The sequence below is a fragment of the Phaethon lepturus genome, unplaced genomic scaffold (assembly GCF_000687285.1).
Source record: "Phaethon lepturus isolate BGI_N335 unplaced genomic scaffold, ASM68728v1 scaffold16560, whole genome shotgun sequence".
NCBI lineage: Eukaryota > Metazoa > Chordata > Aves > Phaethontiformes > Phaethontidae > Phaethon > Phaethon lepturus.
Window position 1 is genome coordinate 1,909 of NW_010511334.1, and position 24,719 is coordinate 26,627.

Genomic DNA, 24,719 nt, shown 5'->3' on the forward strand with positions numbered 1-24,719 from the left:
CTTTGTAAGCATAACAGGATTTCAGCTGTCAAGCAGATAAAGTTACTTTATTCATTTTTAGTCTTACGAACAAGGGGTCAAACCACAAGCATCAGTGCACTGAGATACAAACGAAAATTTCCCACATTAAATATAAGCCACGACAATATTAGATTTGCAATCGTTCTGATAATTCTTATAGACTCGCAGTTCATATTTTCTTCATAAAATATGCGCACATTTCATTTTTCCTTTTTCTTACTCTGTTCCTCTTCCTTCTGTTTCTCAAAGTAACACTTAAGAATGTCGTTTAGCTGCTGCTCACACTGGCTGACATGTTGTAATCCATTATCCCATCCTAGAAGCAGCAATAAAGAGAATAATTACATCTCCCTTTACAGCATCCATCATGTAATTAGTCCGCAGTGATGCGAACATCTATTTTTCCCCAAGCCTATCAAACGGCTGCAATATTTCTACTTTGCAAATTGTTCTTCTTCAGAGTTCAACCGTTAATGGGATGCATCCTTTGATGTCATCCAAGTAGGTAAATTAAATAATTACTCTTTTGGCACCTATTCTTGGCAGCGATCTGTTGCTTTAGAGATTGAGCACTCCCTTGGTAGTATCTGCTAAGGTAAGGCCCTACTCCTTTCAAATATGTAAATACTCAATTGCAGTAAATAGGTAGAGACCGTAAAAAACTGATTTCCAAAACCTGTTTTTCCTTCTGCGGTCCAAAAAAACAAAGACATATATTCGCAAGACAGTGACCTGTAAACAAAGCAATCAGGGAATTACGTGGTAGAGTGAGCTGATGGCCAATAGCATTGGGTTTTTTTTCTAGCAGCTCAAAATGTATCTTCCACAAACAACGAGCCCCTAGCTGCAGAAAGACGCTACGCATTTTTCTTTCCTTTATTTAAACACCATCTATTCAGAAATACTTTGCTATATAGAAGAATTTGTTGGTAACTTGTTTCTGCTGGGGTCTACTACGTAAAAGCAAACTGGGAAAGGACTAGAAATGCAGTAAGGGGTTTCAACGCTCCTTACCAGCACGCTCTTTGTGTAGCTATCTGATGGCATCCAAAGAAGGCGCGTTACTGGGTAACAAATACCCTTCAAGTATGAAAACAGTTTGCAGATAAAACTGCTAACCTGCAATGTGCACATACATGCGTTTTCCTGCAATATACTATATTTTATACATAATAAATATACTGTTTTATGCAGTATGCATACTATACACTTTATATGTTGTATAGTATATATACACTATAAGGTGTATTATACATCACTTAATTAAAGGACATGGACTGCACAAATTCAAAAATACAGGAGAAGAAAATATTACCTTTGCAGTGATGAATTACTTTTCCCCACAGTCTGTTCTTACTTAGACAGGCCAGATTTCCGACAATCAACAAATGCCTCTTAGCTCTCGTTAGCGCCACGTTCATTCTCTTTTCCGAGTCTATGAACCCAATGTGTCTTGTTCTTACGCACGACAAAACAACGATCTCCTTCTCAGCGCCTTGGAACGCATCTACAGTGGACACCTGCACAGCTTTAATTTCAAAAGCCTCGGAGTGTACGCCACTAAGGAAATTCTGAATCTGCAGACAAATGAATAATGGATGGTGAGGAGTTACGCTACTCACAGTCAAACACTTGTCTTGAGCAAACACACTCAATGAGTCCGAGTTTACACAAGATGCGAGCTAAGAAACTACGGAGTGCAATGACAGTAAAACCTCCAGTAATCACAGGAAAAAACTACACAACGAACCTGTATTTGATGAAACACCGGGGCACTCAGTACGGCAACCAGTGCTTTCACTTACTAATCACGGCAGCCCACATCCTGCCTTGGATGACCGGGTGAGGTGCAACACCAGCCTTGCTTCACTGGGTGACGTACAACTCCAGCCTCGCTAAGCAGATGTCCCTGTTACCTGTCCTTGTCACACATGTCAGTTTGTAACAGCTCCTACTCCACTTATGAAAATTAGGTACTATTTAATTTGCCAATTTTCTGAGTATGCGAGCGGAAGGAAAACAAATGGAAAGATTTTTTTTTAAATCATATGTTTGAATTAAAAGATTTTGGCTAATTTTAGAGGAAAAAAATATTGATTTTTTTCTTTTAATAAGAAAGAGAAGTTATGGTAAACTCCAGTTAACCTATCCTGCATTTGTTTCTCGCTTCTAGTTGACTCTTCCTAGTTGAAATGGAGCCTACGCTTAAGAATAAACAAAACCATTTAAGAAAACTGTTTTACTGCTGATACGTCATACAAACCTTACACATCTGTGATTTATAAAGAGTAATCACACCAATTGCAGATCCTTCTATCCCACTTGCAATCAGACACTGGATGAGCTTGACTGTAAAATGAACTTCTGCCATGTTATAAAAGCTGTTGTCTCTTTCAATCTGGAAATAGGGAAGAAGATTTCCAATTTATCTCTCACCAACAGCAGAACGCAAACAGAAATAGAATGGAGGAAGAACTACAATATTGCCTTTTTATATAAGAAACATGTAAAAACTTACTTGCTCTACCCCGTTAACACTATAAAAACATAGTGTTGGAAGCCAGTCCAATAAAGGACTTCTGTCTTTCTCAGAAACACCATCTATCAGATTTCCTTCGTAGAACAGCTCGTTGGCTATGGCACTAATAGCAGGGTGACATCGGTACTGTGTCCGAAGAAGTATTGGTTTATGTCCCTAAAGAATTACGACATGGAAAGTGTGACTAGGGAAAAGAATTACTAAATATCTTGCAATGCCAGCTAGGTCAAAGAAGAAATAAGTAGAAGTAATTCCTGCAGTAAGCTGACTTAACATTCATACATTCACTTCAACAAGGATTAGAACAAATACTGCAAGCCCCTGATTCTTCTACCCCGGATTGAAAACTGCACAAGAAGATCAGAAGGCAGAACCTGTCACTGTTTTTCAATCCATTCTTGGTTTACATTTGTTACGCTTACAAATTTCCGTGCACTGTGGAAATAACATTTACAGAGAAACGCACTAGAATGGAATCTGTCGAATTAAAAACCAGGCTGAAACACTGATCCTCTGACGTGAAAAAAACCCAGAAGTCTTTTAGTGACTTCAGCTGACCTGCAATTTCACCCCCCACCTTTTCTAAAGACGTGGTTAGTAGTACATACCATTAAGCAAAGCCGGTCCAAGAGAGTCTGCTCCAGTCCCTTTTCATGAACACTCTCAGACCCTTGAATCGTTGGCGGTAATTGCTTAGGGTCTCCGACAAGGACTAGCTTTTCACACTGAAACCTAAAGAAGAACGTTAGAAAACAAGAAAAAATGTTCTAAAAAAGGATGTCAAACTATTCGTAACAAAAGTGTGTGCTGCGTTTATATATCACAGATTGCTTTCCATCAGGCTCCCTTCTCCCTCACCCTCTTTCCACAGTTAAAATAACATGTTAACTCAAGGAAGGCACCTAAGAGCAGGCCTCGGTTTAAAATTACTCTGTCTAAGGTGCGATCTCGGAGTTCACGTTCTTAAAAAGACATGCAAGTTTGGCAATTTTTTGAGGTTGTGTCACTGCTAAAAGTTATTTCTCTGGTGAAAGACAAAAAGATGGCTGTACCTTGCAATGGGGAGGAGAGAAGCGGGTTCGGTCATCTGACTGCACTCGTCCAGCATCACTACAGGGAACTTCAGAGTATTCAGGCAAGGGAACGGGCAGGCAGCACAGGTAACTCCAACCACTTTTACCTTTGTTATTAGCCAGGGGAGAATGGGCAGACAAAAAGTTAAGGTCGTTTAATAGTTAATCTCTGTGCAGTACGTTAACTACAGCTTCAGCAGTAGAATACACCTAAATTAATTTTTAGCAGTTCTACTGCATGCTGTCTCTCATACTCGCTGGGTCTCAAAAAATTATATTCTAACTTCCAGTAAAAGGCACTGTGTATGCATGGAGATGGAGCCACTCCGTAAGAAACGGTTACTGTTTCTTGTGCTTGGGATGTTTATACATCAGGATCGTTCACAGACTCATGTATTTTAAGACCAGATCTGGTCTGGTACAGAGAGAGTTCGGATTACACAATCCTCCAAAACCTTCTTGAGCCCCAGTGGGAAAAGTGGCAGCGATGACCGCGAGGAATAAGCACAAGAAACAAATTGTGCAGATCCACTTTGTTACAATTGCTGTGCAACAAGCTGGCATTTTTTGATTCTACGACTGAGGAGAAGAGGCAAATAACTGGAAAGACCAGAAATTGAGAAGATTTTTCTACAAGAAGCAGTAACCTTAAAAGGTAATACTTTGATGAACAGTTACTTACAATATATACGAAATCATCTTGGTGGTTGATACTCAACTCTAGGATAGATTTAGCTCAGTCCTTACCTTTTACCTTTATGACTATATATAATTTTAGTTTCACAGTCACAGCGCAGACTAGCTGTGTTCAGAAATTTTTCTCTCCCCACCTTGTAAACTAGATCGGTGATAGTAAATCAGATTGCAATGCAGCTGAGAAAGGGTTCCTGTCTCATATCTGTAAACAGGAACTGCAAGTGCAACTTAGAGAAGCCATACACAGGTAAGACACTAAGCTATACCTGTGGAATCAAACCTGTCCTAGTCCTAACACTCATTGTATTTTTCAAGACTTTAGGAGCTTGGCAGGTGTGAGAGGGGATTCCTGGTTTCCCTTTGCCGGGCCTGATGGATAAGGCATAGCGAATCCCCACTTCCCCATCCCATCACTTTGACTGTACCTGTTGCAGTATAGTTTTATTGGTCCCCAGTTTATGTTGCTCAATACTCTTCCTGACGTATATTTTTTCAACCGGAGTTAAATCTTCTTTCATGAGAGCAAGCAGTTCTTTTAACTGCTCATTTTCATTTCCTGAGCCAGCATGTAAACTTCAAAAAGATTTTATAACATGCATTACAATGAGTGAAAATAACAGTGCTTTCAGTGTTCAGCGAACAACCAATATAGAAAAATAATCATACTTTATACATAACAGTACTTTACAACAATGTACTAACCCATCCTGAATCCAGCCGAGAGAGACTAGCATAATATCCGTTTTAAAACAGACCTTTATCCCACCAGCTCAGACCCTACCCCCCCAACCAGAGACCTCCGTGTAGTAAATGACTCCTCCAAATACACAGCTGACTTCAGAGTGGAGCAGAACCGAGGAGCAGTTTTTCATTCTTGTACCGTTTGGTACATACCCTTGGTATGCTACTGACACCAAGGAATGGAAATTTAATCTTTATTCATCTTGAACTTTACTTTCTTCTCTCAAATTGTGTTGAAAGTACTGTGTAGATTGCTTGTTTTTAAGTAGTTAAAGGACAAACCCCAGAACACTAGAGCAAAGATAACTTAGGTAAGAAGTACAGAATTCTTGAGTTGCTACCATTAATTCTCTGAACATTAGATTTACGATTGCTTCCTCCTAGTTCTGATCACTACAGCAGTACGCATCTATTTCAGGTCTGTCTGTTTTGCTTTTCTTCCTGGTGCAAACTCCCAAATCTCTAACTGCCATTATTTTCTTCTCCTCTACTATGTCCTCTTTAAAAGCATTAGCTCTATTCCGCAACAAACGACATTCCCAAATCAAGGTAAAATTTCACCACCGTGCAGAGGCTGGGCGGGGAAGAACCTGATGTAGGCATATTACTATCACATTTTGAACGATTTCTATTCAATTTTGAATGATTACTATTCAAAATAGTAATATTACAGCATGCATACTCTCATGAATCTTAGAATCGCTTCGGAGCCCTCAAAGATTAAGGTTCTTACCTATAGGGAAGAATTGCTTTGGTGATTTTCCTAATACTTCCCACTCTGATAAAATCCTCAAATCCGAGATCAAGTAGCCTTCAAAGAAAAAGAGATGATGCACGTTACAGAAATGTAAAAAGAAATTTTGAAAAAAATTAGAAGTGTTCTAAAAAGGCTAACAGACACGTCACAGAACACCGAAGAGCACCAGCTGCTATGATTAACCAGATAAAGTAACTCTTCTGGGGGCCACAGTTCAAGTAAATCGAAGTATGTTACCTCATCATGATTTGTCTCAAAAATGCTTAATACCTTTATGATTCTCCTTAAATAGTCTTCCATTTGTACTTTCCCTTCCTCCCTTTATCCTTCCAAACTGTGAGTTTTATTTCATGTTAGCCTTTAACCACTTCTTTTTCTTCTCCTGGTACTTGCTGAAGCTTGCTTCCCAAGTCTGACTCTCTCTGCCTCTCCCTCTCTTTCCATCCCTTCCTCCCTTGCTGCTCCTTCCCAAAGCTTCCTGAGCAATCCCACTGTCTGTCATGATGGTTTTTAACAGTAAATTTCGTGAGGGTAGGGCCCAATATTAGTCTCATATAATAGCACAGTTAGCCTTACACAGTCTTTTAGCGTATACATGCTGTGCAAAGGAGCAAGGGTAAAATTAATGCCCCTGTGCGACTCTTTCTAGGGAAATAATGCAATCTTTTTGAAGCCTTATACTGGAAATACCCACACAATGATCTTTACCATATACGTGCATTATGGGTTTTTGGAACAATAGTCTGCAAAAATCTTAGTAACCTACCCCAGCAGTATCCTGTCAACGGCAACGTTTGTGGGAGAAGCAATCAGAAGTTTCCATGGAGCTGGCCTTGGACCCTCCGTCGCTTCACTCCTTTCGAAGAGCTGTACTAGGAACAAGATCACAACAGACAGCAGATAGCTCTTTCCGGCTCCAAAAACACCTGGTATTTTAGAAGAGAAAGCTAAAGTTACAAGTGAAAAATGTCTGGAAAGTACAGTTTTAATCAATTGTTATAAGTTTATCTTATGAAATACGCTGACATTCCTGTCAAACATTGCAGGTACTTGCTGCAGCAGCTCCAAGTATCCAGGGGCAACCAGTTGCCCTAGGCTTTGCAGTTCCTGCCTGCAGTAAGTTAACAGAAAACTACAGGAGCGGGGAAGGTAAGGTATTTTTCCTAAATTTTCTGGTTGAATACATGCATTACTTGCTAAGGAGTCTCATCGATACATTAAAATAATATAAGTGTCTGCACGCACATCCCTCATACCATGTCGTCAGGTGCAGAGTAAGGGATTTGAGAGATGATTATTTTGGAATGACTAATAATTTTAACTAGATTCATATGGCTGGCAGCCTACAAAAAGCTCAGGCAATTTAAGTCTAGTGGTATCTCTACTAATAAAGTGTCATTATTGTCAACGTCTTTACTTTGACAGGATCTGAAAGCTTATGTTTATAAGTAAGTGCTTCTCAATACTGATTTAAAAAAAAGTAAATCTTTGCGCTAAGATGTTATTAGCCTTTTTGTACGGTTGAAAAGGGATAAAACAAAGATAGAAGCAAGTATAAAACAGCAAGGAATAACGTGTAATAGAAAACAATTATATGGTAATCTATCAAAGCTGATATGTGACAAAAAGTGCTTTTAATATGAAAAGAAATAAGCAGAAAACACTAAATAACTCTGGTTTTGCGTATAGATCTTGCTAGGAAAGAAGTCTATACTCATACAAAGTCCTGCAGAAGACAGAATGCAAATTTGAGGATCAAAAGCTCTGTGCTGATAGAATGGATGGTATAATGCCAAGGTCATTATCAGAGGGCCCTCATCCAAAAAATGAATTTTCAGGAAATGCATGAAGTAGGTGAGGACAGCAGCGTCACAAAAAAGTTTAAAAGGATATTCCATACACAGAGGCAGTTTAGCTGAGCTCATCTTTGGCGATACATTTAAAATAAGTCAACATTTACCTAAGACATTAGAATATCCCTTTAAGTCTACCTGGAACTGTAAATATAGGATTAAGGAAAGAAGTCTACAGTTTCATCACTGAGAAAATTCAGGGATATTTCACTACCACCGGCATTACATCTTCATTAGCATTTTTGCAAAGATAAAATAGGAGCAAATTTCACAATTATTTGCTATATACCACGTATGATAGTGATAGGGAAGCTCTGATGTTCTTCCACTGGTTTGATATTTTCACATGAGGTCATCATCTGAGCGATCCAAATGAGTGATGTAGCTTGATCGGGGTTCAGTGAGAACGTTTGGATCATCTTTTTAGCTAGTCCCATTGCCACTTCAGTGCTGACAGGCATCATTGTGCGTTTCAGGCTGATGGCAGGTGGAATAAATTTTCTTTTGGTGACTCTATTAGTAGCATTTTCAGAACCAAAATTCCTAAGGAAAATACAACGGTCAAAAGTTGCGGTATAACACTGCATATATGTATATATATAACCTGTATCTCCTGCTTCTGGTATTCTTAGTCACCTGACACTGAAATGCTGAGGCTTTATGATTAACAGCTGACATAATTAAAAGTTGCTGCCCCCTGCACCCTGACATATGCCTGGACTGTATATTCCTCCCCCTTATTTCTTCCCTGGGTGAAAGCTGGATCTTGAGAGACAGGCTTTTGGGTTTTATCATTGTTGCTGTACAGTAATGCTTTCAATATGACTTACTCCAAGTCCAGGAGACGGACAGAATTAAGAGTGGTAGAGTAACGTAGTCAGAGGAAGCAGGGATTCATTTAATAGTTTGTTTTATATGGTGAATCGTAAGCAGTCTTGGAAATACCCCTATATTGCTCCGATTCTCCAAGAAAATATTTTGAGGTTTTCTGTCAAGTGACTGTTAAAATTGGGAAGGAACAACAGTTGCACTGAAGCCCCCCGTGAAGCATATGCATTAACTTAATACAGATCAGTCAGTGGCTCTGCTGTCAGTCTAGTGGTCTTAATAATGCCTAATATTCATCTGTAGGTTGTAAAATGTAGGCTGCAGGTAAGTTTTAAGGAAAAGATACCCTTAGGATCGAGTTAAAAGTTAAGCAACCGATACGTTTTCATTTCCACATAAATGAAAACTGCATTGTCGACAGTTCATTCCTTGCACTGTTTTTCTGATTTTAGTTTTCCTCATCCACTTTTTAATAGGGCAAACTCAATGGTATTTTTGTTGTTGGGTTTTTTTCCGTACATATTGACATACTGTATGCTCATAGTATGATGGAAACAATAACTTACATTTTTAGTAGATATGGTATTAGTGGTAACGTAGATGGATTGAAGTGCTCCTCCACATTTCTTAAAGATGTAAGCTCACCACTAGCATTACAAACCAGCAAGGCATGAACAAACACTGAAAAGGCCACCGAAAAGTAAAATTAGGAAAAAAGGAAATTAGCCTAAATTTCAAAGCAGCTAGATAAATGAATTTTGGCTAGATAAATGAATTACAAAACGCCAAAAGAGTAATTAGCCTCCTGTAGCAGAATGCAAGTTAACCCAATTGCCACGTCTGACTCAATATTAAACGTGAGGAGACGCTTATTAGCCCTTCTTTTCAAGGTGCGTTATTCTCAAAGTATTTGCGATTCCAACGTTAGGAACCTTCCGGGAAGGAAGCTTAGATAAAAATCCTTACTCATTTCAAAAAACACGTGAGATATTTAGAAGGCTTTGGAATTTAGGAGGTGAATTTTCTAAGTAAACCATCTGTATGGCGATAACTAAGCAGATGTTTTCTTAAAAAAGCCAAGACAGAAACACAAAGGACACCTCCAGTGGGCCAGACTCAAATTCCATCTAGCCTGTTTCCAAAGCGTACAAAAGTGTGTGCCTAGGGGAGAGTGTAAGAACAGAACAAGGATTCAGTTATATTTTTCTGAATTCAATGCCAGTTTCCTAAGGTTCTGGGGCTCAGGGGTTGCCTAAGTAACAGGTTTCTAATACGTTTAGTAGCCCACATACCTTTATTTTGCTGTTGTTTATTACTGCCAACAACTAAACGTTACTTAAAGCTTTACTTTCGTACAACTTGGAGGTTTAGTTTTGCAATGGTTATAGAATTATGAAATAATCTGTATTTATGATCACAAAGAAAGTTAGGACCACAGATTTCCTAAGAAAAAAGAAAATGCTGTGATTCAACAGCATTAAGACTGAAAAGATATATATTAACTATATATAGCTATACAAAAGCTATATATTAACTCTTCCAGACCCTGACTGCTCGAGAGATTCACACTCTCTGCAATTCAAACTTGGGGAACAAACAAACCCAAACCTCCAACTGCATTTGAAGCTCATGATTCTGATAGCTTGTGTGCTCACAAAGCACTTGTATGCCACTGTTTTGGGTTTTTTTTCTATATTTTTTAGTCTTCTGAACGTAATTCAGAACAGGAGTTTCTACGCAGGCTCACTGAATTGTGCTTTGCAGGAAGTCTCTCCCTAACGATTACACAGAAAGCCTAAAAAGCTTAATTTGGTGACTTAAAATACTTGATTTACCTGCTTAAGGTTAAGTGCAATGAATAAAGCCTTTTGTGCTCAAGCACATGATTTTCATATTGCATTAAAAGAAAGCAAGCAGAGGTATATTATTACTAGCTCCAGAATGACCACATAATGCACTCTTCACCTCTTTCTTTTAAAAAAAACCAAACCAAAACAAAGCCAAAACTTTAGCTCAATTCAACACCGAAAACAAGAAACTTTTGCATCATGTTTGGCAGCACATTTGTCAGTTTTCTGTGACATCTATAGCGGACCCACAGTGTTTCTCTCTGCACTTAAGGTCCACTAACTTTACTGTTTCCAAAACACTGATTACAAAGTATTACAAAAATACCCCAAACAAAAACATTAAAACCAAGAAGAAGAATGGCTGCAACTTACTTGGGAACAGCTTGCTAGAGAATAAAAAGGTCAGTGGTTCGTTAAAACCCATCAGTGCTAGGTTTCATAAAATTTTAAAGTACAATTACAAAAATTATGAAAAGCAGACAGATTTGTCTTTTTCTGAATTTTGAAACACCAATTTTTGAGTTATTCTAGACTGTAGCAACAAAGGCATGGAAAGGAACGTCGGGACAGCCAAATCACAGATTTAATATATGGCTTTTTATATAAACAGAAATTTTTGATAGTAAGTTGTTCAGGGTTTTCATTTGCTTGTTTTTCAAGGACAGTAACAACATATTCCTGTTACCTATACTCTGACAGTCAACTTGCATTCTATGTTATATTATTCACTACATTATTTCTATTTTCCTCTTTTTTTTCATCACCCATTTAGAATTTCTTACCAGCTACTTTGCAGGTTTAACTGCATTAAGTACTGTACTGAGACGACATATTCAAAGATACAAGGGGAAAAAAAAAAACCCTGTGAATAAAATAATGTATTAGATGTGAGAAATTCTAATCTCATCCTTCATTGCTGGCCAGATTTTTCCCTCACTAGTTATTTCCCACAATTCTGACTTATTTAGTGTACAACTTACTATTTGATTGCCAGTTTGAGGGGCAGTAACCTTTCAATGGTAGTAATTCTACTTCATTGTTGGAGGATGGTCCAAAGAAAGCACTGCTTGCAATGAACGTATCGAGGGGATCAAAGTTCAGAGTCTTCGAAACAACCCAGATATCATCTGTCAAAAAAAAAATACAGAGTTCTCCTAGGCTGCTTCTACAGCCATATCTTAAGGAAAACGAAGCTGGAGAAAATCGCCCAGCATTCACGGTGCTGCAAATGAAACCATCGCTAAGGTGAAAGTAGGGGATATTAGAAAAGCCCTAAATAAGTGTTAGTTCAGTTCTAAGAGAACGAAGAAATAATTTGCAAATCTTCTAGTACTTCTAGTGTCTGAAATGGAGGGTAACGGTGAAGTTCTCCCCTGGTGCATATAGCAGCGTTTGACTTCTGACAAATGTGAAGTATTATTGATTTGGCGAGTAAGTGGAGCAAATCACTGAAGTATACTACAAATCTAGTTAACCACTCTTTTGCCAAAGAACAGCAAATACTGAAAGTAAGCACACACTTTGCTTTTCCTTTCAAAACAAACACATGCTGGAGCCCCCAGGTGTTCCGTTTCATTTGGCACACCTGATGAGACTAAAGCTCCCTACACTATTCCTATACCGTATATTGCAGAACACAGCAAGGGAGATTTCAAAGTTAGGAGCAATAATGGCACGTTGTATTTACTGGAACAAAAATGATCAAAAAATTATTGTGCACAAATAAAAGTTTTGCCTATGCAGAACTTCAGAATTTAAAGCTACAAAACCCTGATTTGTCAGAACCTTTCAGAGTCTGTACCGAAAGTGCACGCAGACCAACACTTTTGTTTCTGCATTTCCTTTATATCGTTTTCAACAGCGAAGTGAAGAAACTCTGAAGATACAGTTGGGTAGCAATTTGAAAATTACTGAAGTGAAATGAACTATTGAGACTATCTGGATCAAATCACTGAACGTCCTCCAACTTTGTGACACTTCAATAATTTAGAAGAGTTACGCAACAACTACTGAAACACTGATTTGTACATCAGGTTTTCCTTAAATATGATCTATTTGAATACTGGGCTTTCCTGAAACTTCACGATTCACAGATTTAATACACTCCAAAACCCAAGGACATGGAATTTCTATTCTTCTAAGGTAGTTGAACGTTTACAGTAAATGATATATTAAGGAGATATATCGTTGCCCTTCTAGAATGAGAACTGAATTATCAGGGTTGTCAGGATCTTAAAAATAAGATTCAGTTTTTCTCTTTAGATTACAAACTAATACTTTAAAAAGGTGCAACATGACATGGACAATTCTTCTGATGCTTAAGATTTGCTTACCTTTGCTATAGAGAGAATAATGCTCCTTTCTGCTTAGTTTGAGGTATAATTTGGTTTTGGAATCGCCATCAAACCTGGCAGGTGTATTTATAAATTTCTTGAACTTACTACACCGCTGTGTTTGAGCTTCAAAGGCTTTCCTGTTAAATTGTCATTTTAAGAAAAAGTAAGTAAACAATTGGCACATTTTAGATTCACCGCCAAAAATCGGAAAGCTCCACAGATTGGACCCAATTATACAGCGCAGATCTTGGTGGTTGCTCATCATCTTACATTACCAAGCTTTAAATACTTTTATCTTGACTGCAAAATACTTCTCTCATATTCATCCATAATTAAATTGTTTCCCCTATGGTTAAGCAGCACAGAATACTCTTCGATGCAACTTCCGACTTCAAAATTGGAATCACTTAAGAGAAGAAATCAAAATCTGTCCCAAATTCTCTTACAAAAGATTAAATGAACAGTAATTCAAACGGAACAATCATAAGGGATTTCATTAAGCAATTAATCAAGTTGCTGGTAAGCAGTTTTGATTCTTGCTGAAAGAGTACCGACCTGAAATGTCATTGCTGTGAATATTATTCCTTTGCTAATTTGGCTTTTACATTTCCAGAGAGAACTGTAGCTTCTTTAAACATAGCGAAAGCGTCTGTTAAATGCTACCGGAATCCAAAGTTACTGGAATATTTATAAATCCTGCAATTCACATGGCACTTGTGAAAAATGCATAGCATTTCAGAATACCTCACCAAAAGCTGGCATTCCTCATAGAGGGAAATCTTTTGACTTCTGAGGTATGTCCCAATACTTTTTATATCATGAAGCACTACGCTGGGTCTGGATTTTATCTGTGCGGGGTTCACCTCTTCTATCCACTTGAAAAATGAACACTGCTCAGCTTTTGGGGCATCACAGGTATAGAACAAACGACCCTGGGAAGGGGCGGGGGGGGAAAACCATTAGCACATTAAAACAAACAAGCAAAAAAATGTAAAGCAATGCATCACTACTTGCTGCTATAGAAATAATTAGATAAACACCCATGTTTTGACTGTGTTTGGCTGAAAACCACAAGTGTGTTCCCAGAACTCTCAGCTTCTGAAGACTGTGTAATCATACCTTATAGAAATCCCATACAATCTAGAACGTTATAAATTCAGGTCTTTCTCTCTACATATACCAAGCTGTTTCTGTATGGAGAGATGAATTCAGGTCTTTCTATATACAAAGCTGTTTCTGTATGGAGAGAACTATTATGTTAACAATTCTGGACACTAGTGGAATACTACAACTGAACTTAAAAGTGATCTCTAACACGTCACTTTAACCTGCAATTGTAAATCATAAATAAATGCCCTGTAATTGTTCACAGAATACGGTCAACATGCCAAACACACACCCCAAACTAAACAAACAAGGAATATACAGCACCTTGTTTTGACCTTCTTTTTTAACCACAGCAAGCTTAGCAGGATGCATGTGATTGCAGAGTGGAACGCAGCTTGCTTTGCTCTGACTTCGCCCATCTTTCAGGGAAGTGTAAAATGATATATCCACTTTTGAAAGAGCGTTGTGTAATCTTTGTGACAACTCAAAGAGCACCGTGTTTAATTGCTCTTGACATGGAAAGAAGAATAAAAGAGTAATTAGCACAGCCTTAAAACAGTTATACAAGCACACAGCATTCAAATACATTTTCATTTAAAATTTTCAATTGAAAAAGAAAAAGCTTAGATAGGAATCTAAAGACTGGTAAACAGGCACACGATTACATAGTTGAACAGAAGTGCAGTATTCTTTTTGTCTTTGCAATTTTGGCTATAGACTGAATATATTTGAGTGTATGTATCCAAAACCAAGTGCACACTGTCGTTCCGTGCTGGTGATCTCTCTCCCTCTCACCCTGCTTTGTGAAGCTTCAGAAATACACTATTTAAAAATGACAGCACTTCACACAGCGTGGTGTTAGACGTACCTGTCAGAGCAGCTTTAAAAATTTGTTTATAGTGAACGTGAGACTGAAACACAGTTGGTATGGAAATCTTTCTTTTAGGAAGGTTAGTATATTTTACTTTATCCGCATTGGGAAAAGACAACTCAGAGATAGTTATGTCCTAAAAAAAACATACAAATAAACCATTAAACCTTACAAAACCCTGAGTGAGACAAATTTTGATAAATGGCTACTGTACAGATATGCCAAAACCTATGCATTTTTTCTTTCCTTTTCGCTTTTTTATATTATGCTCTCATTAATAAGTACAACTAAATAGAAAAAAAATCAGGGTCTCATTCTGCAATGAGAAGTTTCAAGATGACTGTCAATGAAGAATCAGTTTTCTATAAGCAAAATACAAATCCCCTTCAACATAGATGTTTGCAGACTTTGTTAACTGTAAGTACAGGAGCATGTATTCAATAGGACTGCCAACAGGAGTAAAATTAAGTACTCCCGGAGCTGCAGCACAGGGAGCTTGCACTGCCATTTACGATGTACCATGAAGTGAACATTTGCTCCTTGACAAACAGCCTGCATTTATAACAACACAGATCATCCTTTCAAAGGCTTTAGAGTAAATTGTGTAATTCAGCATCATGTTTTTAGCCCTAGACATGGGGAGGGAGCACACGAACCCCATTTTTAACACAATTTCTGCACAGAAATAAACCCATCAGATGAAACTATAGCACAGGTAGTACAGGCTAGGGAAGGAAGAACCAGACTAGAGAGCTTTTGGGAAAGTGTATACCACAAGCTATCCCCGTGCCTGCCATCCCAGCGGGTACCAAGGAGCTTCTTCCACCTATGTACACTGCAGATAGTGTAGAAAAAAAAAAGAAAAATCTAACATTTTCATTAATTCTTAAAACACAGCCATTTGACAACTTTTAAAGCTTGATTTGTGGTGGGTTTGGGCTTTTTTCGCAATATACTCCATTTGTTTAAGACAGTCTACTGGTAATGAACAGCTGTGCTATTCTTTTAGGTGTTTATTCAATGCAATCACTTTTCCACAATTAAAACTGAAGAAATTGGAAATATTTTAAAAACAGAGACTATGCTTTGAAGCAAGGTATGGGTGTTCATTAAAGCGATGCTGATTTCCCAATTAAAAAAAACATTTGTTGAAAATATTTTCATACCAATTATAGATGACAAAACAGCCCAGCAGGTTTTATTTCATCTTCCTGCCATCAACATTCAGATTAAAAATCTACATCTGGCACTGTGCGCGCCAAGGAATTACCTTTACAAAGGGTTAGTTACAGCACTTAAAAAAATACATTAGGAGCTGCTGTTCTGTAGCTGAGACTCTTGTGCTACCGCGTATGTATTTCACCCAGTCACACTGATAATATCTTGCAGGAAATCAGATAAATGCAGTTACTTTGTCCAGAAAAATGCATTTCTGTCACTGTATTTGCTTCAACAGTTACACACCTGGCCATCTCCTGTTATGGTGTGGCAGCTCAGATGACTTAACACCTTTTGTGTTGCTTCAGCCAAAGGCGTCTGACTTGAGCGCAGAGAAAGTAACTTCCCCTCTGAAATCAAATCTTGGTTGCTGGTATTTGCACAGCAGTTGCCAGGCGTGCTCCTTGCCGTCTGTAGAAGTGCGGAGCTGGGAGCACTTTTATTCACAGCGCTGTTCTCTCCTGTGTCACCCAGCGGCATTCCAAGGATGTTCTCAGCACAGATGTCATCAGTCATTTCCCCATCATCGCTGTTTTGAGTTACCAAGTCACACTGAGAACTGTTTTGATACTTTAGCCACTTGCTTTGTCTATATTTTGAAGTCACATTAGGGAACGCCGGTGGCATGGATTCCCTTTGTCTCTCTTCCGTGTACTCTCCAAACACAGAGGTTTCGTAATTTCTGTCCTCAGGGCCAAAAGTGCTAATAGGAAATACTGATGACTTGTTGCATAAATTGACTACTGACGAGCCGAAAGATTGCTGGAGCTCCTCGCTGTCAGTTGGATAAACTGCGTTAGGAATCTTCTCCGTGGCAGGAAGAGTGACAAATGGAGTTCGTGTTTTAGCTCTGGGGTTGAATCTTGAGAGGTTGCATTCCTCCAGATAGCCGGATTTCTCCCGTGCTGTAGGGCAAATACATCTTAAAAGCAACTTGCGGATGGCACATTAACGTCAGACATACAAAACGCTAAGATAAAGAACGAATTCTTAAGTTCTTCCTTTTACATCCCGTCTTCTAATTGGCATGCTCTTTGTATCACGCCTGTGCAGCACCACTCTAAATTTCCAGACAAAATGAGTGATTTCAACTGTGATTCTTAAATCCCCCTATTCAGGGATATCGCAACTTAAATCCCGACATTCAGAACACATTTCTGGAGGCATTCTACTTCTATAAAAGAAAATGCTTGGGCAAAATTATTTAAAGGTTATTTTGTGTTTTGGAGGTCATTCATCTGATGTTCTTGGTAGGTCACTGACAGCTGCCAAGTGGAAAACAAACCAAATGGCTTAACATTTGCTCCTTTTTCCAAAAAGGTCACCCACAAAACTGTGGAAATTAATATTTACCAATGTAGATAAATGGGCTTCTAGCACCACACACATTACTTTTGACTAAATTTACTATCAATAAGAAATGACAGTCATTGATAAGTGTCAACTGGAAGTGGATCAGAGGACAGCTGAATGTGGAAGAAAACTAAAAGCACGTAAATAAATGAACACATTAGTATGAATTAGAAGCTTAGGTTACAGACTTTTTTCCCCCCCAAAGTAGAAGCTGATTCTTCTTTATAAAATTAAATCACTCTACTGAGGTCTCTTTCAGGAAAATATAATTGCAGGGGGAAAGGCCTGGAATTCAATGCTAATCCAGTCGATTTGGAAAACACTGTTTAAAGTTGTTCTTTAAAAAAAAAAAAAAAAAAAGTAACACACTTCCCTATGAAAAACATGTGACAAACACAAGTGAAAATCCCTAGTACCCAGACATCTCAGGGTATTTCAGCACCCAGGGTAACTGTCTGTAATAGTGCAATGCACGTGCTTCAAAAATTCCCGAAGGTTTTCCAGCAAAAATACTGTAAAGTGCAACTATGAAGTATAATTTCTTACCGAAAGAAAAATGTGAAAGTTCTGGTTCACTTGGCAAGATCCTGTGTATCGGGGGCTCCTGGATGTCTCCTGTAGTTTCCTCACTTCCTGAGGCTGGAGAAATTGTAGAGTCTGGATCAAGTGAGGAAGTCAGTTCTACTGATGAAATTATCTACAGAGGAAGAGTTAACATGTCAAGTGAATGACTGGGAAAAAACCTCAATTATAGCTCTTTTGTCACTGTTCTCTCTTTCATCGTTCTAAACAACTGAAACGTCTCTCAGAGTTGAGAGAAAACAGTTTCAAAAGTAAGAAATTGCTATCATGAACACGTAGGAAATAAAGCCCAAAAGATCTAGAAGAGACAGTCCATTCACACCTTGTCAGGTTCCCATGAAGTCCACTGCGTTCGTCTCGCATCGGAATGTGAAGGTGAGCCTGACACAGTCCGCGGGGGAACTTCAGAACACACATTCAATGCCAATGCTAGGAAAAATAGGTGAAGGACAGAAGTCATGCAGAATAACTGTTCTGAGGCCAGTTGCTCCCGTTATACTTTTACTTGCACTTACGGGACTGATTGATTCTTGACTCTTTAATAACGTCAGAATTCTGTTGAAAATTCTCTTCTCTGATAAAGTTGATATCATCCTCATGAAGACTACCTGAACCTGGAGACTTTACCAAAAAAGTATAAGCAAAAACTTGTTAGAAATCAGAAGTGTTCATCCTCAACATAAATATTACCTTTGAGTCAACCTTATTTCTAAATATCTTATTTCTACATCTTCTTTCTAGATACAATGCTTCAGTATCTCCAGTCCATTCTGGAAGTAAAAAAATGAAATATATTTTTTTTCCATTATTTTAAATACTGAAATATATACTGCATTAGAAAACAAATATTTTATTTACCGTTGCATGTCATGTTTCTTTGCATCCAGGAGGAACAGAATCATAATCCAAGAAAGAAAGTTTTAACCCTTGCTTTGGAACTCTCTAACAATTACATACCAAATTTCAAATCCATTTGTGGTGAATATTCTGCTAACACCAGGAAGCATTCATTATAAAAGCCCTCTGCTACTTTTCTCTAGAATAAATCTCTGTTTAATATCATACATTTATGACTGTGTGTGTGAAACTGCTCAGAGGAAAAAAAAAGTTACATCTTGCAAACGCCTATTCCTATAACAAAGATGAGTAAAACCAATATCTAACTGCGAAGTTTTAACCATAAAGCACTATGTTCGGTTCTTCATGATTTTGATATGCTTGTAGTATTCTAAAAATGAACTTTCTTTTATCCTACATTTACAGGATACTTTATTGCACTAAGGTTAGTAAGGATAACTTGGAAAAAATTGTTTTACCTCTCTGAAGTCAGAAAGGACATAATTGCTTGAAAACAGGGGTGACAAAAACCTCTCGGCTGCAAACTCCGTATCATCTGGGTACTGCTGCCATCCTGGCTGGAGGCAGGGAGCTCTCCACATCATCTCACTAGCTGCTGATCCCTTTACTTGGTGCCCTTGAAACGCAACAGGCTATGCAATATAAATGATCATTAACTGAAAATAAGTACTGTTCTGGAACTATCTACAGTCGATAAAAGTACTTTTCATACATACAACAAAAATAGTCTCTTGGAAACTGCAGAAGAGGAAAAAAAAGAATCTATGCTTTTCTCTTTCTTTCTCTTGCACTCCTGCAACTCAGCAGCAATAAAGGTTTTGCACAAATCTCTGCCAACAGAAAATGGATATCCCGATGTAGTACGCTCAGTCTTCTTTTTGTATTGTAAAATTTGAGTTTTAAAACGCTCAGTGGAAAACTTCCCACAGACAAATGTGCTAAACAGTGATGAGAAGCCCATTATAAGACTGCTTAAATATTTATTAGGAGTTCTTGTAGTATATTCCAGATTGTAAACCACTGAATTGAAATTTAAGAAACACTATTCATTGTACTTCAATTCAACAGAAATTGTACCTTCGGCTGGCAGTCAGATGTCCTGAGGTCTTGTTGGGCCGCTGCTCTTGGTAGAATACATGTCTCTCTCTTCTGTAATAAATTGTCCACACAGTTGGGCTGTGTATAAAAGTATTGAAAGCTACTTAGTCCAGCAATCCAATAACCATTTAAAGTGAAAAGGTAAGCTAAGAAATGTCTTTTATTTATACAATAGAAAACATTTTAAATGACAGCCTTTTTGTTTGGAAGCCAGAACCACCCATGACAGGATAAGAAACTATGATTGCTTTTCAAATGGGACAGGAAAAAGAGAAGAATTTAATCTAAAAACCTTCTTTCACTTTGGACAGATTGAAGGAAAGGGACTATTAATAGCATTGGACAAAAATCCATGTGAAGCATCAAGCACAAACAGATTTGCCAGTATATTTCAACCCAAGTGCTAAAATTCCCAGGAAAGCCACGCATTCAAAAAGATAGTGAAAGAAAAGGAAAAAAACATGGTAAAAGAAGATGGGGTAGGGAAGGAGAAGTACCAGACATACTAATGCGATATTAAACATAACTAATTTGCATTAAGTTGCTTGTCATACATTAGGCCTCCTGAACATTTATTGGCACAAGGGTGTGCAAGAGGACACCTCCTGTTTACTATCAGCTTCTTAGTCGATGCCTCTAAGCAGTTTCTAGCTCAACCTCTATAGTGTCATAAACCCAGAATTTTATTCAAGAAGCCTGGTGGAAAATGAATTTATCTTGTACAGATAGATATACGTAGTCAAAAATTGGTTACCATAAGGCCAGAAGAATCAAAGTATGAACAGGAAGATGCCTGTATACTTTCTGAGTAAGGCATTTCTGTAAAGTGTTTTATAGCTACAAGAGATGGAAAAGCATAATAAGTTACAGTTATAGTACACTTTTTACATGAAAACATTTGAATATGTACCGGGCTTGCAAATAACTGCAGTTAGGATTTAACTGAACTAAAGGAAACAAAGACGCAGACCTGGAGCCCACACTGTTGCTTTAAACACTAGAAATTGCATGAGGGAACCTTCATAACACATCACTCCAAAAGTATGATTTCTGAATAGGAGTTGTCCAGCAAGAGAGATAAGAGCACAGAAGTCAAATAGGTACAGTCGTACAGAAATCACTCTAAAATAGAAGCTGACCTAACCTTCATCTTTCACAAGGGGTTCAAGTATCTCTTTAGAAGTCTTTGCTTCATGTAATATGCTATTATTTTCCTCCATCTGTTGTAAGCTTTCTAATGCTGTGCTATGTTGAGTCAAAGCTCTTAGAAGAGCAATACTGTTTACCAAATCGGGAAGATCTGATGAATTTTCAGCTATTTCCGTGCATTTCAGGCAATCAATTCCTATTCTTTCAGCTTTGCAGGCTTCAGGAAAGGCGTTTATGCTCTCTACGTTTTCAAACTCAGTTTCACCTGCTGCTGTTTCCTCTGGAGACAAACAGCCTTTTCCTAAAGGACAGATAGAACTTCTGGAAATGAAAGTATCTTCCTTCTGTGAAATGCCAAATACCTTTCGATGGTCTTCTGCACTATATCGGAATGAGCCATAGCTAGGATCTGATTTTTGTGACAAACCCAGCAAAGGACTACCTGGTTTAACGTCATCACTCTTAGTGGCCCAGAAGGGTTCTAAATGAACATCTGGGGATTTCTTGCATCCAAGCTGTGTAACATCTTCTTCGGTCCTTTTGTCCATTGCAGAAATTACTCTGCTCATAGAAATACATGACATACTTCCAGTTTTCTCAAACATACTGGCTTTAGGGTGACATCCATTAACATTTGTGTCATCAGGCAAAAGATCAGAGTGCTTGCTTTTTATCCATGGCATGCCGCTAATGGTACATGCTCCACAGCCATCAAGATCCTTCTTATTTTTTGTGGCTTCAATACTTAATTGACTTTCTTTCATCTCTTTTATGTTGTTTCCATCATCCAAACGTCTCACTTCAATTCTGGTCTGGTTTGCAGAGTCTTCTGCAGTTCTCCCCATCTCTCCGACATTGTTGTCGCCAAGCTGAGAGGGTATACCCCCAGTGCAGTGGTTTCTGTCATTCTCTCTGTCAAACGTTGAACATTTGGTTTCTTCATTTTTACTGTGTGTCACTACTTCACAGCAAGAATGAAGCCTCAGCATGCTGTTTTGGGCTGCACCTTCTCCTTTTAAGAAATCTGGACTTGGTAAAAGCATGTCTCCTTCGGTGAGCTTATTCACATTGCTTTCACACAGGTCTTCATTGTCGGTGACATTAAAATCAAAAGCCTCCATTAGATTAAAGTTAACCTCCATCACCTGTTCATCTGCACCACAGTCTTTGCCACGCGTACTTAATTCCTCCTTTCCAATTCCAATTCCAGGCAACGTTACGTCCACAGAGAGCTCCAGGTCACGAGGCAGCCTTTCTGAACCTCGCCTGGGCCCAAGCTCATTTGGCAACCTCACAGGTGAAGTCTCCTTAAGGCCGTTAGTCACTGAACGCTCCCTGTGTCTGGAGAGAGTTTTTTCAAAGGTGACTGGACTTGTTGAACACAAAACTTCACCTGAGGATGGGACAAACTGATTGTCACTCATGCTGCTTATGGTGGCTGCAGGTAGGAAGCAACTATTTGTATTGCAGGGATCTGGTATCTCTTGACTTAAATTATTTGCTTTTTCGTCATGCGTCTGTCCTGTGACTTCTTTATCACAAGGTTGTTCAGCTGAACTTAGAAGCATTTCAGCATTCCACTCCTTTTCATCACTTACAGTTCCCTTTGTAAAAGGCAGGTGCTGAATATTTTGAATGAGACTTTTGGCAGGGTTGCCTGAAAAAGCAGGTAGGATCATGCTTTTTTTGTCATATAAGCTGTCTGCATTTTCCAATGCCTGAAATCTAGAAGGACATTCTGTGACTTCAGACGTTGTTTGCTCTCTGCATCCTTGTGTTGGTTTAGACTTCAAAAGAGCTATTATCTGTGCTGTGCTCCTGATGTTCTGTGACGCTGCCCTGTGACAGCCTGTCTGACTACTAGATTGGGCGTGCCTGGTAATTAGAGGAGATTCTGGCTTCACAATGGACTGATCGGAGTTTTGCTTCTCTGTCTCCTCACATCTGTCAAGAAACGGAGCCGAAAGCAGTGAGGAGAGAGACACGTGTTCTTTGTCAGTAGCCGTACACACATCTTCATGAAAGCCTGCAGATAGATTTGTTTCTGCATCCTTCTTGCAAATCGTAGAAAATAACGGAGAGGTAACATAAAACTTGGACGGAAAAGTACCCTGGCACTGCTTAGGTAAAGGCAGTATTTTTGGTTTTTCTCCATCTTCCATTGTTGATATTTTCTTTTCAACTTGGCGTGGCCCTTGGAAACCCTAGGAGAGAAATTTTAAATTAATGCCACTCAGAAATCAACTTCACATTTGTAATCAAATCTTGAGAAAAAGGCACACTCCATAAAATATATACAGATCAAGCAGCACATGACGATTCCACAGGTGTATAGAAATAATCTCAATCCCTGCAATTTTCACTGCAGCCTTAGCAGTAGCTATCTGGCTAAAGCAAATGGATTTAGTAAACTCTGGGAGAAATAGCTACCGGTATCACACTCTGGCTTACAGTTCCGAAAAAACAGGAAGATACTGCCATTCATTAAAAGATGTGCTCGTTGTGTTTTAAAATGCATGTTGACATCAGACGTAACTTTTGAAACAAAGACATACTGTAAACTTCCTTTTCAAGCCGACAGACAGATGTCTTGGAGGCAGAACACCAGGTTTTACAGCATTTCTATCCACTGCTGGACTTTCTGCTGTCCTTGGCTGATCTTCAAAAGATTTTTCATTCACTTTTACTGCTTCAACTGTGATCAAATATCGTTCGCTTTCTAAATTATCTCCAGTATTGACCTAGAAGAGAGAAAGCAGCAGTGTGTACATAATAGTGCTATATAAGAAACAGTAACAGTCTTCTAAATACTTATATGTGAAAATTTTCAAAATTTACAACCAGTATATCACAGCTGCCATATAAATAGTTAGATTAAAATATACATATACTAGAAAGCATTAGCACTTCAAGTCATGCTTATTTAACATATCGCTGTAATACAGTGCTTTTATCTGAAAGGAATAAAATTCCATAAAACCTCTACATTGGTTCTGGAAAAGCAATTAGACTAATTAATAAATAGCAGCTGTTTTCGCTTTCCATTATTTGCATTGCAGCAGACTTTCATATCTGCAATAAGAAAAGCACTACCTTAGGTACCAAACAAGAGTTTAAAATGCTTCCTGAAACACAAACCAGAATCAAGCATAAAAATAAACCAAACTCCAAAGAAAATATACCTGAGATTTTATAAAAATACTCTCCAAACACTGTCCTTTATCATCAAACAAGACAGCCTGCAATGAAAAAATGGAATTTTAAAAAGCTAATTTTATTTCACAGATCAATTAGATCACCACTGACAGTCCAGCGGCAGCAGGTGACATTAAATCCAACGGTACTGAATCCGAGTTGTTCACCTTATTTCCGCCAGTTCTAATCCTCAGAATTCCATCTTGCCACGTTTTTGATTTTTTCATTTTCTGGTGAGTGTACAATACCTGTTTTAAATGTGCAAAATGTTGAAATAATAGTAAGTAAGAAAACGTTTAAATAATACAGCAGCTACAGTGTCTTTTAATTTATTTCTACTTCATTGTACACGGTGTTAAAAATCACTTACAGTAAATTCTTGAGAAGCCATTTCTTGGGCAGAACGGTCATCCTGCGGCTTATTTCACAAATATTCACATCTTCACGCAGCCTGAGAGACAGGGAAGTGTTCAGAATCCACCGGAGTTGTGAAGGAGAGGTATTGACAAAAAAAAAAAAAAGAGGAAGAGATGTCAGTTCACGTTTTTCTTTCCCTTCAAAAGAAGAGAGCCAGATGCCAGACAATGTCAAACC

The 24,719-nt window shown here is 38.3% G+C and overlaps 1 protein-coding gene across 1 annotated transcript; it reads right to left on the reverse strand.

The window, feature by feature from the left end:
* Positions 1–215: 215 nt before the first annotated feature.
* Positions 216–24,516, reverse strand: ZGRF1 (zinc finger, GRF-type containing 1). Its single transcript, XM_010283632.1, has 27 exons — positions 24,496–24,516; positions 24,293–24,373; positions 24,113–24,169; positions 23,486–23,671; positions 20,926–23,134; positions 20,536–20,618; positions 19,142–19,315; positions 18,341–18,446; positions 18,148–18,254; positions 17,790–17,940; positions 16,137–16,795; positions 14,670–14,808; positions 14,126–14,310; positions 13,439–13,626; positions 12,692–12,831; positions 11,339–11,485; positions 9,075–9,189; positions 7,970–8,223; positions 6,594–6,753; positions 5,804–5,881; positions 4,755–4,902; positions 3,613–3,740; positions 3,169–3,292; positions 2,540–2,716; positions 2,285–2,419; positions 1,337–1,598; positions 216–337 (listed from the first exon to the last, which is right to left on the reverse strand). Exons 1-27 carry the CDS (start codon positions 24,514–24,516, stop codon positions 222–224), a joined length of 6,330 nt encoding a protein of 2,109 aa, XP_010281934.1. The 3' UTR covers positions 216–221.
* Positions 24,517–24,719: the final 203 nt, after the last annotated feature.

Bases quoted from the DNA above. Each gene is read 5' to 3' on its own strand.
- ZGRF1 (XM_010283632.1), bottom strand. From the start codon at position 24,516: ATGGCTTCTCAAGAATTTACT. The intron at 9,190-11,338 runs GTAAGTTGTACA...TGGCCTTTTCAG, and splicing joins CTCAAACTGGCAATCAAATA to TGTTTGTTCATGCCTTGCTG. The intron at 2,717-3,168 runs GTATGTACTACT...GTAATTCTTTAG, and splicing joins TGGACCGGCTTTGCTTAATG to GGACATAAACCAATACTTCT.